At 35.2% G+C, this 13,076-nt stretch overlaps 1 protein-coding gene across 3 annotated transcripts in view; it reads right to left on the bottom strand.

Moving 5' to 3' along the window:
- Window positions 1–241: 241 nt before the first annotated feature.
- Window positions 242–13,076, bottom strand: part of LOC6632808 (sex determination protein fruitless) — an 85,093-nt gene continuing 72,258 nt past the window's right edge. Inside the window, exon 7 of one of the 3 annotated variants that reach the window (XM_032433573.2) lies at window positions 242–896. In XM_032433573.2, the coding sequence (XP_032289464.1) occupies window positions 400–896 (497 nt within the window). In that variant the 3' untranslated portion in view covers window positions 242–399. Of the gene's footprint in view, window positions 897–5,599; window positions 6,768–9,564; window positions 11,750–13,076 lie in introns of those variants that run through there. The other 2 variants (XM_032433570.2, XM_032433569.2) reach the window with 2 other exon arrangements.

Below are 13,076 nucleotides of genomic sequence, written 5' to 3'. Positions count from 1 at the left end.
GAGGTTTGAGGATTAAATTGCGAACTAAGCGGAAGAAATGTACAGAAGCGACTTTGGAGGCGACTAAATGCAAAGAATGACAGTTATATATATATGTATATATATATATATATATATATATATATAGCTGATTTATATATCTTTTAATATGTTGAATGTACATCAACTCCGTGTTGTTAGAGAACTTACACGTTTGTAGGAAAAGTCACGAGCTAAACGCTTAAAAAAACCATTTGTTGTCCTTTACATGTTGTAATTGTTGTTTTTATAGATGTTGTAGATGTTGTTGCTATTGTTGTTGTAGTAGTAGTTGTTGTTGTTGTTGTTGCTGCTGCTGCTGCTGCTGAACTTTTTTTCCTGTGCATTACTGTAGAAGCCTGGACGAGGCCAGCCCCGCCCTTATATGGAGGAGTTGAGCTTGAGCAGGCGATCCGGATGCTTGACCCGCAAATGGGAGCGCAGCGTATCGATCCGACTGTAGGTGGCCGGGCAATAGGGACACATCGAGCGCTGGGCGGTGTGCGAGTGGAAGTGATGCCAGCGATTGGTGACCTCCTTGCCGCAGGAGCGACAGCGCCACATGGTGCCGGGATCGCGGGACGGCGTGAACATGTTGTGATAGGACATGGTGTGATGTGAATTGTGCCCGGTGCCACTTGGTGTATTGGCGCCGCCGCCCAATGCGGCCGCCTGTGTCGGATTATAGCCATGGGCGGGGGGCGTGCCGCCGCCACCGCCGCCGGCGCCGCTATTGTGGCCATTGCCCGCGGCGCGTATATAGTGCAGCGGATGGTATTCGCTCTTCAGGGCCGCGGATAGATGCATGCCAAAAGGCGGAGGCGAGGCCGACGAGGAGGTCGAGAGCGGTGTCGAGAGATGGTGACGAGCGGCGAGGCCTGTGTCGAGAGCGAGAAAGAGAAGAACAGACACACAACAGCCCGTCGAGCGGGACGAAAATCAGCCCAGAGAAATAGATCTTTTTTTTTATTTGGTTTGTTTTTGTTTTTGAATTTTATGATAAGGATAGAGGAGAGCGTGACAGACAAAGTGATAGAGATAGAGCGAGTTAGAGTAGGAGACAGAGTATGATAGATATATGGTAAAAGAAAGACAGAGAGAGATAGAGAGAGTAATAGAGTATTCTCTTTGTGAGCAAAATAATTTTGTCATAGGCAAAATAATACAAACTAAAGACTATGTGGTTACTAATTAAAAAACAAATATATAAATAAAAGAGAAAGAAACAAAAACAAACTATATCTATATATATATATAAATATGTATATATATATATATATATATATATATATATGTGTGTGTATAGCTATATAGATCTCAAACTACGTTCAAGCAACTAAAACTTAGCCTGGGCAAAGACAAAAAAAATAGGAAAACAAAACTAAAGTCCAATCAAATACAAATAGATTGACATGGAAATAGATGAAAAATAAAGCTAACTAATTAGAATTATAAAAGAAAAACTAAATATTATATCATGGGGCGCTATTGATTTGGTCTGTAATATATTATGTAAATATTTCCCTTCACATTCAAGCGTGCAAGTTTTTTAAAATATAAATAATTGATCAAATTTCAGCGCTATGTTTTGTTTTAATCAAATCTTAAGCTATAAAAATAATACATATATGTATATATAGCTAAGCTCTTATTTAAATCTAAAATGCCTACGTTCAGTTTTTGCGCTCGTTTTGCTGAAATTTCTTTCTTTTTTTTGTTTTCGGATTGATATCATATAGTTGATATATATGTATATACATATATGCATATAAAAATGAAATTAGTCACAAATCAGCTGCATCAAACTATGATTAGGTAAACAGGTACATTGAAGGTGTGTATGTATATATAGTAGTTATATATGTATATATAATTTGTCGATATAATAAAAATTTGAGCACAAATGGGCAACACAATTGATCTTGATGACAAGTACAAGAAATAGCTGCATGTGTGTGCGTGTGTGTGTGTGTGTGTGTGTGTGAATAAATTTAACATAAAATTCAATATATGTATAGAGAGATTTTAAAACATATTCATTTTGGGTGTAACTCATTTGTGCGAAGAAACATTTGCATTTATATTTGGCAACTTTTCTTAAACCAAGCGAAAACTCAAAATGTAACCTAGAAAAACATTTGACGTTGCACATAAAATTAATTGTTAATATATAAATAAATATATAAGAGTACATATACATATATAATAATAATAATAAAAAAAATAATTATAAAAATTAAAGGTAAAAAAAAACAGGAAATTGGGCCGAGGTTTGAAAATTTGACACACAATGCATATGTGTTTATCGTTCATGTGTGTGTGTGTGTGTGTGTGTATATATATATATATCTGTGAATGATAAGTTCCTATTGGGCACCCCCCTAACTCTTTGGAAGCACAATTCAAAGCGTACTCAACTCAGAAAGAAAGAAAAAAGTGATCACCATTTTGTTGTTGTTTTATTTAATTTTTTTACTCCATAAAATTCAATTTATTTGCAATTTTTAATTTTCAATTTTGTCCTTTGATTTTTGCCTGTTCTTCATTTAACGTTTGGGTTATTATTATTTGTTGTTATTTTTATTATGATTATTATGATTATTTATTACTTTTGCTGCTGTTGCGGTATTTTGCACTCAATTGAAATTAATATAACGCTGGCATTATATATGGGTAGAATGTTTATTAAAAATATTTTAAGATAATATTTGTAATCATAAATATATATATAAAAAAGATTTTAACAAATGCTGCAAGCAACTGAGACTTACTTCAATTTGCTTAGCGTTAATTAAACTTGATTTTTTTGTATTAATTTTAATATTTTTATTATTATTATTTTTGTTTTTATAAATAAAACTAAAAGTAATTGTATTGCGTTTTATTAATACAAGTTATATGAATATTTAAGAACTAAGATTACATTGAAACTAGTTAAAAGTTTATAACTTTTTTTCAGCTCGAACTGCAACAAATGCGCTGTTAAAATAGTTAAACAAAGTTATAAAACAAAACAAACAATTTGTTTTTGAGTCTTGTTTTTTTGGGTTAAACAAATTAATAAATATGCTTGGGGTAGGGGACGGGGGCTTGGTTGAATTAATTGTTTGCTTTGTTGCTGCTTATGTAGTTGTTGTTGTTGTTGTTGTGTGTGTGTTGTTGTTGTTCTCCTTGTCATTTTATCATTTAAGTTTTATAGTTAAGCTATGACATTGAAATATTTAAAATAGACACAGAAATGTAGCTAACTGCAGCTAAATTGTATATAGTACCAATATTCCAGTTACAGATACAACACATAAATATTATCTATTATTTATAGTTTTTAAGTGATATGCTAACATTCGTATTAAATGTTTCTATGTTGTGTATATTTTATATTTAATTCAAATGGTTTGCCTTTGAAATACAAATACACCCGCCCAACTCCAACTACACCCATTCTCACGTATTTCATTTGATTTTATTTTTGTTTTATCATATTCCACATTTCCAGTTTGCACTTAAAGAAAAAACTAGTCATATTGCACATAGGTTGAAAAGCTGTCTACTATTCGGGGCCATCCTGGGGTTAAGAATTGTATCCCTATGGGTTTGCTTTGCATTTAAAGTATATTTGGATTTAGCACCATTTTCGCATACCACAAATTAGATGTACACCACATCATATCAATATCATAATTATAGACATCTGTTCCATATTCCATCTTTTCCTTTTATAATTAACATAATTTCATTTTGTAATTTGTGTGTGTGTGTGTGTGTGTGGTTATGTGTGTTTAAGTTTAACTATAGTTATCACATCATATATGTACATATATATATATAGATAAATTTCATGTTGTTTAACAAGGCGAAAGTTAAAAAATAAACATAAAACAAAACATTAAGTCGGGGCAGTATTTGATGTAGCATTAATTACTTAACTAAATTCATGTTAAAAATTAAAACAAATAAATAGTATTCATTAATGTATTATGTTACTCTTTTGTTTAATTTTGTTTTTGTTTAGGCAATTCATGTGCGCACCAGTTGGTTTCAAAAACAACAAATTCAATTTACAAAACTACTTAGTGAAAAAAGATATGTGTAAAAAAATATATATGTATATATCATAAATATATATGTATATATATATATATATGGTAGCTTATAAAAAATGCTGCAAAATTATGTTTAATAATTAATATAACTAAATTATGTGGACTGGATAACAGAAGGCGCCCTAGCCCGACACGCACATGCATTTTTCAGTTATCAGACATATATATATATATATATATTTAAAGATATATATATATATATAAAGGGTTAGTGGCGTTATGGCTGATATAATACAAAGGGTAGGTGGGCGGGGGGCAGGGCGCAGGTTGCGGTTTGTGGGCGGGTTGGGACTTTCTTATTCACACAGCGCACACATACTTCTGCACACCAGCGAGTGTGTTATAAATAAATTAACATTTTTGTTTTTTTTTGTAGTTCGTTTTGTATGTTGCATCAATTAATTAATCAATTAGTTAATTAATTAATATAATTGTATACTAATAGGGCATCGTATGCATGTCTTCCAGGTTTAACATTAAATAAATATTATTATTTTTTCTTGTTATATTTTCTTTTCTAATCTCATACAATATATATTGATATAACTGTACTACATGTGGTGTAAGTAGGTTTGGGAGGTAGGGGGTGGGGTGGGGTGGGGAAGGGCTTATTATAATATATTACAGTGTTGTTAAAGTATATATATATATGTATATATTTAACATGAAGAATTGTATTGAAATATTAGCTGCACACAAAATCTTGCGCCTAACAATGTCTTTGTGCCTTTTGAAATCTCTGTTAATAATTATTAGTAAAGTGCTTGGGGCTGGGTTACATATTAGTTGGGGGCTTTATATGGTATATATATAAATATATATACACATAATTGCTGTAAGCGTGTGCACATTAGTGTTAAATGCAACAACAAACAGGTGCAAACAGCTTGGCACAATATACTTGCCCCACCGTTGGCAGCAGGAGGCCAGCAAATATTTTTTGCTTTAGCTAATAACTAGAATTATGTGCTGATCAAATAGAGTTAGAGTATATATAATTTACTGTATTTGAAATGTACTATTTATTTTTGTTGTTGTGGTTTATAATTAACTGCCTTCAAACTGCATAAAGTCCTCTGATGGCTGCACTCGGAAACCCTTTTATGTTGCCTCTTGCTAACTTGCTTTCTAACTATTTTTAAGTTTTTCTTAATTAATGTTTGTTGTTTTTGATTTTTTTGTTTTATGTAACTATGAAATTGCAACATCTGAATCCAGTTGAAACCATGAATCGTGCACAGGTCAGCATTTGATTCCATACTTTCTTTCATCCTTCAATTCATAACTTAAGATTTCTTGCTTTTCCTATATAATTGACAAATAAATTTGGCTTACCATAATGTTTTGCAATGCATGGTCAACATTTAAGATTTCATTCAGTTAGTTGTGCTATATATATATATATATATATATATATATATAATTGTCTATATATATGCTTTGTCTGAGTATCAAACGTTTGCCTTGTTGTTGCTGCCGTTGCTGTCGTTGCCACTGCTTATGGCAGCTGCCTGTTGTAGCTTCTGGGATTACAATTATTACGATTAGCATTAGCATTAGCATTAGCATTGGCATTAGCATTAGCATTAGTAGTTGTAGCTGTTGTAATTGTATTAGCTTCCATTTGATTGCTGTTGCTGCTGCTGTTTTCGCTGTTGCACATGTTGCTGCTGCTGGCTGCCACGCACGGCGCCAGCTGCTTCAGCTGTGCCATATAATGATTGAAGCTGCGCCGCATACAGCTGGCCATGCCACCTGGCTCCAGCTCCTCCAGCTCATTGTCGCTCTCATCAATGACAATCGTTTGCATTTGCTTTTGATTTTGCTGCTGTTGCTGCTGTTGTTGTTGCTGTTGTAATCTCATGTTGCTGTTGTGCTGTTGTTTGGCCTCAAAGTTTTGTTGATAGTAGTTGCGTGCATAGAAATTGAAGGGCTGCGCCCGGCGTAGTTGTTGCTGCTGCTGCTGTTGATAGTTACTGGCAAAGTGCGGCGGCGGTTGTTGTTTTAGGGACGATTCGTCTGGACTCCATGCAGCATAGTTCCAGGCCAGGTACTGGCTATATCATTCGCTTGTTGCATTGTGCTGCTGCTGCTGGTGATGCTGCGGCTGCAACTGCTGATGCAGCATGTGCTGCTGCGCCAGTGAATGTGCATGTTGCTGCAGCTGCTGCTGTTGCTGCTGCGCTTGTTGTTGCTGCAGTGACTGTTGTTGCTCGCGTTGCTGCTGCTGCTGTTGCTGCTGTTGTTGTTGCTGCTGCTGCTGCTGCTGTTGTTGTTGCTGTTGTTGCTGATGCGCGGCTGTAAATGCCGCTGCTGCCGCCGCCGCCATGGCCGCCTGCGATGCGGCCGCCAGCTGTGTAGCCGTAGGCGTGCCCGCACCCACCGTTGTCGCCGAGGCGGACATTAGGTTGTCGAACTTGCGCGTGTCCGGATTGTACATGGGGTGCTTGAACTTGCAGTGGGTGCGCAGATTGTCGCTGCGGGTGTAGGTGGCACGGCACAGGGGGCACTCGAAGCGGCCGGGAAAGTGGACATGATAGTGGTTGCGTATATGCGTCACGACCTTGCCGCACAGCTTGCAGCGATGCAGGTTGCAGCCACCGGAGAGACGCTCAAAGGTGAGCCGCATGTGCCAGGCCTTCGAGCCTACGTTCGCCGCATAACGGAATTCGTTTCGTTTCGTTTCGTTTTGTTTTTGATTTGTATATATTTTTTTGATTCAGATATTTATTTTGTAATTGTTAAGATTTGCATATTTAAAATGTTCGATTTGATTTTTGGTTTTTGGTTTGGTTTTGGTTTTGGTTTGTTCGTTCAAACGCGTAAAGAAAAAAGAAGAGAAAAACAATGTTGTTGTTGGTGATTCACAGAAACAGAAAAATTATTTTATAATTATTCTTAAGCTGTATAATTCAATGGTTTTCATAAACTGCATTTAATTTTGTGTGTGTGTGTTTTATTTTACTAGTTTTGTTGCCCTTTTTTTAGCATTGCCAATGAAGAGAGCTAGAAGTTTAAATATTTTATAATCTAGAGATGAGAAGACATGTGACTTCTTGTCTGGATTTTAGTAATATATAAAATATTTATGTATTTGGAAATATAAGTGTGTTGCTTGGGGGGAACCATGAGAGGTGGCGGGGAGCTTGATTGAGTTAAATAGATGATTTTTTTTCAATATTTTCTCAATAACAAATTTCACGCAAAAATTTTGTTACACCCAAAACAAAAAACAGCAAAAAAAATAAAATACAAAGAACAATTTAGTTAAATATTTTCATTGAATTTGGAAGTGTGTTGGGCGCGAGGGGGGCGGGGTGTGGGTTAAGGTAAACCAAATTATGTATACATATAGAAAATGAAATTCGAACCAATTAAAAATAGTTGACATTGGCAAAATGGATAATTGCTTAAGAAATAATTTATAAAAATATTATTTACAATAATTAGGAATTAATAATATTCGATTAGATTAACTAGGCTCAATTTTCAGGTGCTGAATACTTTGAAGAACCCAAACCAAATTATGTATGTATACGACTATATAAGATACATATATATATATATATATATATATATATATATATATATTGTATATATATAGATAACTATATATGCAGTGAGCCGTGTTTTTGTTTGGGTTATACCAATATTTGTTTTTTATAAATAAATATAATTTATATTTATAATTTGTTGTATGTCTTGATAGATGATGAGTGTGTGTTTTGTTTGGATGTTTAAACGTGTTTCTACTGTTTGTTAATATATATAAATAAATAAATAAATATATATAAATATATTTATATATATTCATGTATTAAATTCTGTATTTATTTGTTGTAAGCCGAAACCATATTAGTTTCAAGATATATTGTACTGAATTGTACGGGTGTTGAGGAGCAGTTGTTGTATTATATTTTATATTTGGGGTATTTGCTTATATATGAATATACAGGGGGGTAAATAAAAGAGGGACATTAACTGATCGATTCGATATAGTCACGGCAAAGATATTATTATATATATAAATATGTATATATATATATAAGTATAAACAGCTAGAAATTAACAAAGCTAGCATAGCGCCAACATATTTGCTAATCATTGGGTTTATAATTTAATATGCGTGTCATGCATATTATCGGAAAATTATGGAACATCGATATGGAACATATTTTCAACACCCCTCCTGCCTGCTGCATACAAACATTTATAAAGAGCTCGAAAAACAAACAAAGAAAAAACGCCTTTCATAGGCAGAGAGAAAGGCAGTGACAGCGAGAGGGAAAGATATACAGAGTGTGAGTGAGAGAGACAGAGAGACAGAGAGAGAGAGAGAGAAGGAGATAAAGAGAGACGTATAGATAGCAAGTGAGTGAGTAAGAGAGACAGACAGACAAAAAGAGAGAGAGAGAGAGCGAGATAGAGAAAGAGAGAGAGAGAGAGAGAGCAAGTGTTTCAAGACATTAAGTATATATATATTCAGTAAACATTTTCAATTATTTGGCCAATTCCTGTTTTTTTTTTCCAGTAATTTTTATAAAAATTTTAAATTTTTGTTCTGCTTATTTTTGTGTTTGTAAAAGTTAAAAGAATGCACATACATAAAAACAATACGTAGCCTATACGTTTATAAATTATTTAAAAACTAATGAAAATTAAATCAAACAAATTTAAGATAAACTTAGTTTTATGTTTAAATAGAGCTTAGAAAATGGAAACTTACCGTAGGTAGAGAGTGCGCTTGTAGTTTATTTATTTCTGATTATTTTGTTTTTAATTTTCTTTGGATTAATCGAAATTTGTTTTCATTTTATATAAGAAACTGGGTTTAGTTGGTTGATCTGGTTGTTAGTTCCTATGTGAAACATTTTGGGTTTTGTTTGTGTGTTTTAAATTGAAAAGAACTGGAATTCGATTTGAAAGAGATTTATTAAGTAAAGTTAAAGAAGTTAAGTATTGCTTGCTGATTTGTTGTGTTTATCTTTAAAATAGTTTTAAGAGTTTGCATTTGCATTTGCTTAAGCTACGACTATTTTTGTTCTTGTTTTAAATACAATGCATTTCATTTTTGTCTTCTAATTGTTTATTGCTGAGTATTGCGTGTGTGTTTGTGTGTGTGTGTGTGTGTGTTTGGCTAACATATTGTTTCTTTAGCAAACCACTTTCAAATACTTTTGTTTTTTTTAATTTAAATAATTATCTCAAATAGAAATCTGCAACTAATGCACTCCGGTGGGTGTCTTGCCAAAGATACGAGTCCAATTATTTAACGAGCGCCCAATTTCAATGCAAATATCAAATATACCTTGTCATATATACAAGGCTGCAAAGCGGGTTTGAACCAAACTGGTTCAAACTCGAAATTTGTATTTAAATATTTATTTTTGTTTTTATCAATTTGAGTGAGCTGTGGCCTTAAAATAAAAAGAAAACCGAATGGTTTTACAATTTGAGTGAGCTGTGGCCTTAAAATAAAAAGAAAACCGAATGGTTTTACAATTTTACAATTTGTATCAAAGCCTGGTTTCATGAATGTTAAAGAACAGGTTCGAGACGTGAACTGAACCGTGAATGGGTTTAGCGGCAAATTTCGTTAGGTTTGCAGCCCTGTTTATATGTAAAAGTTGGCTCGAAGTGCTCGCAGGGGCTCAAATTTGTCTGCAGCACCTATTTATGCTTTTGGAATTGAGCGCGTTATGGTTTAGTTTGAATTTTTAACAATTTCTTTGTTTATACATTTAAAATAGTCTTGTTTCTTAGTGATTTATGAAATCGTTTTGATCTCTATTGCTTTTGTTTACGTTTGATCTTTGCTTTCCCGTAGTTTTAGATACTCTTAAGCCTCACTCGTTGCATTTGTTGCTTAAAATTTGATTTTCTTTCTTATTATTGGTCGACAAAATTGCATTTTTTTTAAAGTTATTATTGTTGCTTTGATTAATTGAATAGAAGTTTAAGTACTATATAATATGGCACACAAAATAGTATTAGTCAAAACTCACTACAGCACATGTTAAATGTTTAAATAAATTATATAAATTGTATAAATAAATAAACAAACAAATGATAACCTAAGCAAATAGGTTTAACTGGTAAACGTAAAGTTGTGGAATTCTAATTGTAATACTTTTTAAAGTTTTCACTTAAGTACTGGCCTCGGTATATGCGGTTTATAATAATCAAATATGTGTAGTACCATATTTTAAAATGATGTAAAAAAGCGTCTAGAGGTTATTTGAATAACAATTAATAGAAAGTCTTTTGATAAATCAACTACAAGAGTACAATATGTATATATATATATTGATAATTAGCTAAAATCTGCTCGAATACTCGAATACCTTTATCTTTCAGCATTATAATATTACGTATGTGATTTTATAAGTTTAAATTTGAAAACCTTTTATTCGATTCGATTTGATTTGATTTGATTTGTTTTTTTGTTAATTTCTTTTACCTGCCTTTAAGTAAATTGCGGTGAGCGCTGAAGAAACTCTCGGAAACTCTTAGGGTTCTAGGTATACGTAATTATATAACTGAGGGTGGTCTGCAATTGCTTGTAGAGGGTTTTACATATCGTCACAGGGGTCTAACTATCTAAAGAAGTGATCACATATGTACATAATGGCTGAAGAAACGATCCTTGATATCCGCATGCTTGATCTTGCAATGGGCCTTCATATTGTCGCGCCGCGTAAACTTCTGGCCACAGACGGGACACTCGTGACTCTGGGGCCGATGGATGTTGGCGTGATGCCAGCGATTGGATACAATCTTGTTGCAGCTGACACAGCGATAGAGCGTGGGCAGCGTGCCGGACAGTTGCACAAAGAGCGTGGAGTAGTCGATGTTATGATCCCGACGATTTGCTGCAGCAGCCGCAGCCGCTGCTGCTGAGGTGCTGCTGCCCGAGGCGGACGAGGAGCTGGGCTGCGGCGAGAGCGCTGGCGGATAGTGCGGCGAACTGAGTGCACCATGGGGCGGCACATGATGGGCATGGTGGGCATAGCTATGGGCCAGCTCCAGCTGATGGCTCGGCTGCAATGCATTGGCTATGCCATTGGGCGACTGCTGCAGTGCGTAGCTCAAGTGCGGCGCCTGCTGTTGCTGCTGCATCTGCTCCCGATAGCTGCTGCTGCTCGAAGTGGGCGTGGGCGAGTAGGCCGCCTCGGCGCCGCACAGCGTCTCGGCGGCTGTGGCTGCCACAATGGCGCTGCTGTGCCGGCCCAGATTCAGTGCCGTTTGTGGCGCTGCCGCCAGCTGATGATGCGGCTGCTGCTGTTGCTGTTGCTGCTGCTGCTGTTGCTGGCGACTGCAGCGTATGGCGCGCATATTGCGCTCCTTGCACTTGTACTCGCAATTAAAGTTGTTGTTGTCCATGTACAGGTCCGTCGCGGGTATATCCTCCTCATGCGGTGCATAGATTATGGCACGCCTATACTTGGGCGTGGCATGGTAGGCGAGCGCTGCCGCTGCCGCCGCCGCCGCCGCTGCTTCGGCCTCCGCCTCCTCCTCATCAGCAGCCATTTGCTGGTCAGCCGTTGCGACGACGGCAACGGCCACACCGAGCTCGACGTCGTCGTCCGCACTGTGCTTGGGGGCACTGTTAAAACATTTAACGCGACCTGCAAACATTTGCGTTTCGTATAATGCGTTATCACTGTGAGCGAATGGCGATAGGATTTGGTTTTAACGAGCTTTGCGACCATGGAATGCAATGTCTGGCCAATGGGATGCGCTCTCGTTTACATTCCATGCGCACAGTGGGCTTTGGCCAAATGCTAATTGGAACTGAACTGAATAAGATGTGCGCAATTGGCAAGCCGTAAGGATTGCATATTTGTATATATATATATATATATATATATGGTATATGGTTTATTTGTATAGCAGTTACTTGTATTTATGGTATAGGTATATATATATATTGGGTATGTTTTGTCTTTAGATATGCAAACGAATTTGGAACAACAGTCAGCTACAAGAATTGTTCTTAGTTTGGGTTTCAGTTGTGGTAAAACATTTTTAAAAGTTCTCAATACATTTCAATTGGGATTTTGTGTGTGTGTGTGTTTTTTTTTTATGGCAAATGTGTTTTATCAGAACGTAACGTAAAAATTACAAAATTGTAAAACTAAATTGCATTGACAAATGGAACTAGGAATGAAGCTTAGGCTGGCTAGTTGTTGGTTTATTGGGTTGTTCTAAAGGTTTTCAAATCAGATCGAATGTGTATGTATGTGTGTGTTGTTTTTTTTATAAATAACATAAACAAAATTATAATATCCAAAGGAAAACATATTTATAGCATCTTTATGAAATTGCACGAATTTTATCTTAAATTAAATTCATAATAAAACACAAATTAAAAACAGGACTTAAAGCTAAGGTTTCGATTCGGTTTCGGCAGGTTTCGTAAGGTAATTAGAGGCTCTATTCAATCAACTCAGCTAGATAATATTGTGTGTATGTATATTGCATTATATGGCATATAAGGAGAACACAACAGTGTAAACAAATCAAAATGTTAACTTTATATGTTTTGTGTGTCATTTGTGGACATTTACAGTATACTATAATACAATTTTGTTCCTTATTTAATTATTAAATTAGTTATTGTTTTTATTTTTTTTTTGTTTGTCTTTTATTTTAGTACTTCAATGTTGCAACAAATTTTTCAGCAATAAACGATATACTCATTGTTTCACTCGTAATACTTAATTTAATTTATTTTCATTTTTTCAATTCCATTTTTTTTTTTGTTGTGCAAATTCCAGTTCTTTTTTCAGGCCTAAGTGTGGGTAGCTTAAGAGGGGTTGTTAGATGGAGTACGATTTGGTTTATTTTGTTTTTATTTTTTGTATTACCAATGTGCACGGTATATTCCTTCGCTTTGCCATAAGTATTGGGCTTAGCATTGGGCAAGACCGTAAGACTATCATGACACACACA

Source organism: Drosophila virilis, chromosome 2 (assembly GCF_030788295.1).
Source record: "Drosophila virilis strain 15010-1051.87 chromosome 2, Dvir_AGI_RSII-ME, whole genome shotgun sequence".
In the NCBI taxonomy this organism is placed as follows: Eukaryota; Metazoa; Arthropoda; class Insecta; order Diptera; family Drosophilidae; genus Drosophila; species Drosophila virilis.
This window is presented reverse-complemented; position numbering and strand designations above follow the sequence as displayed.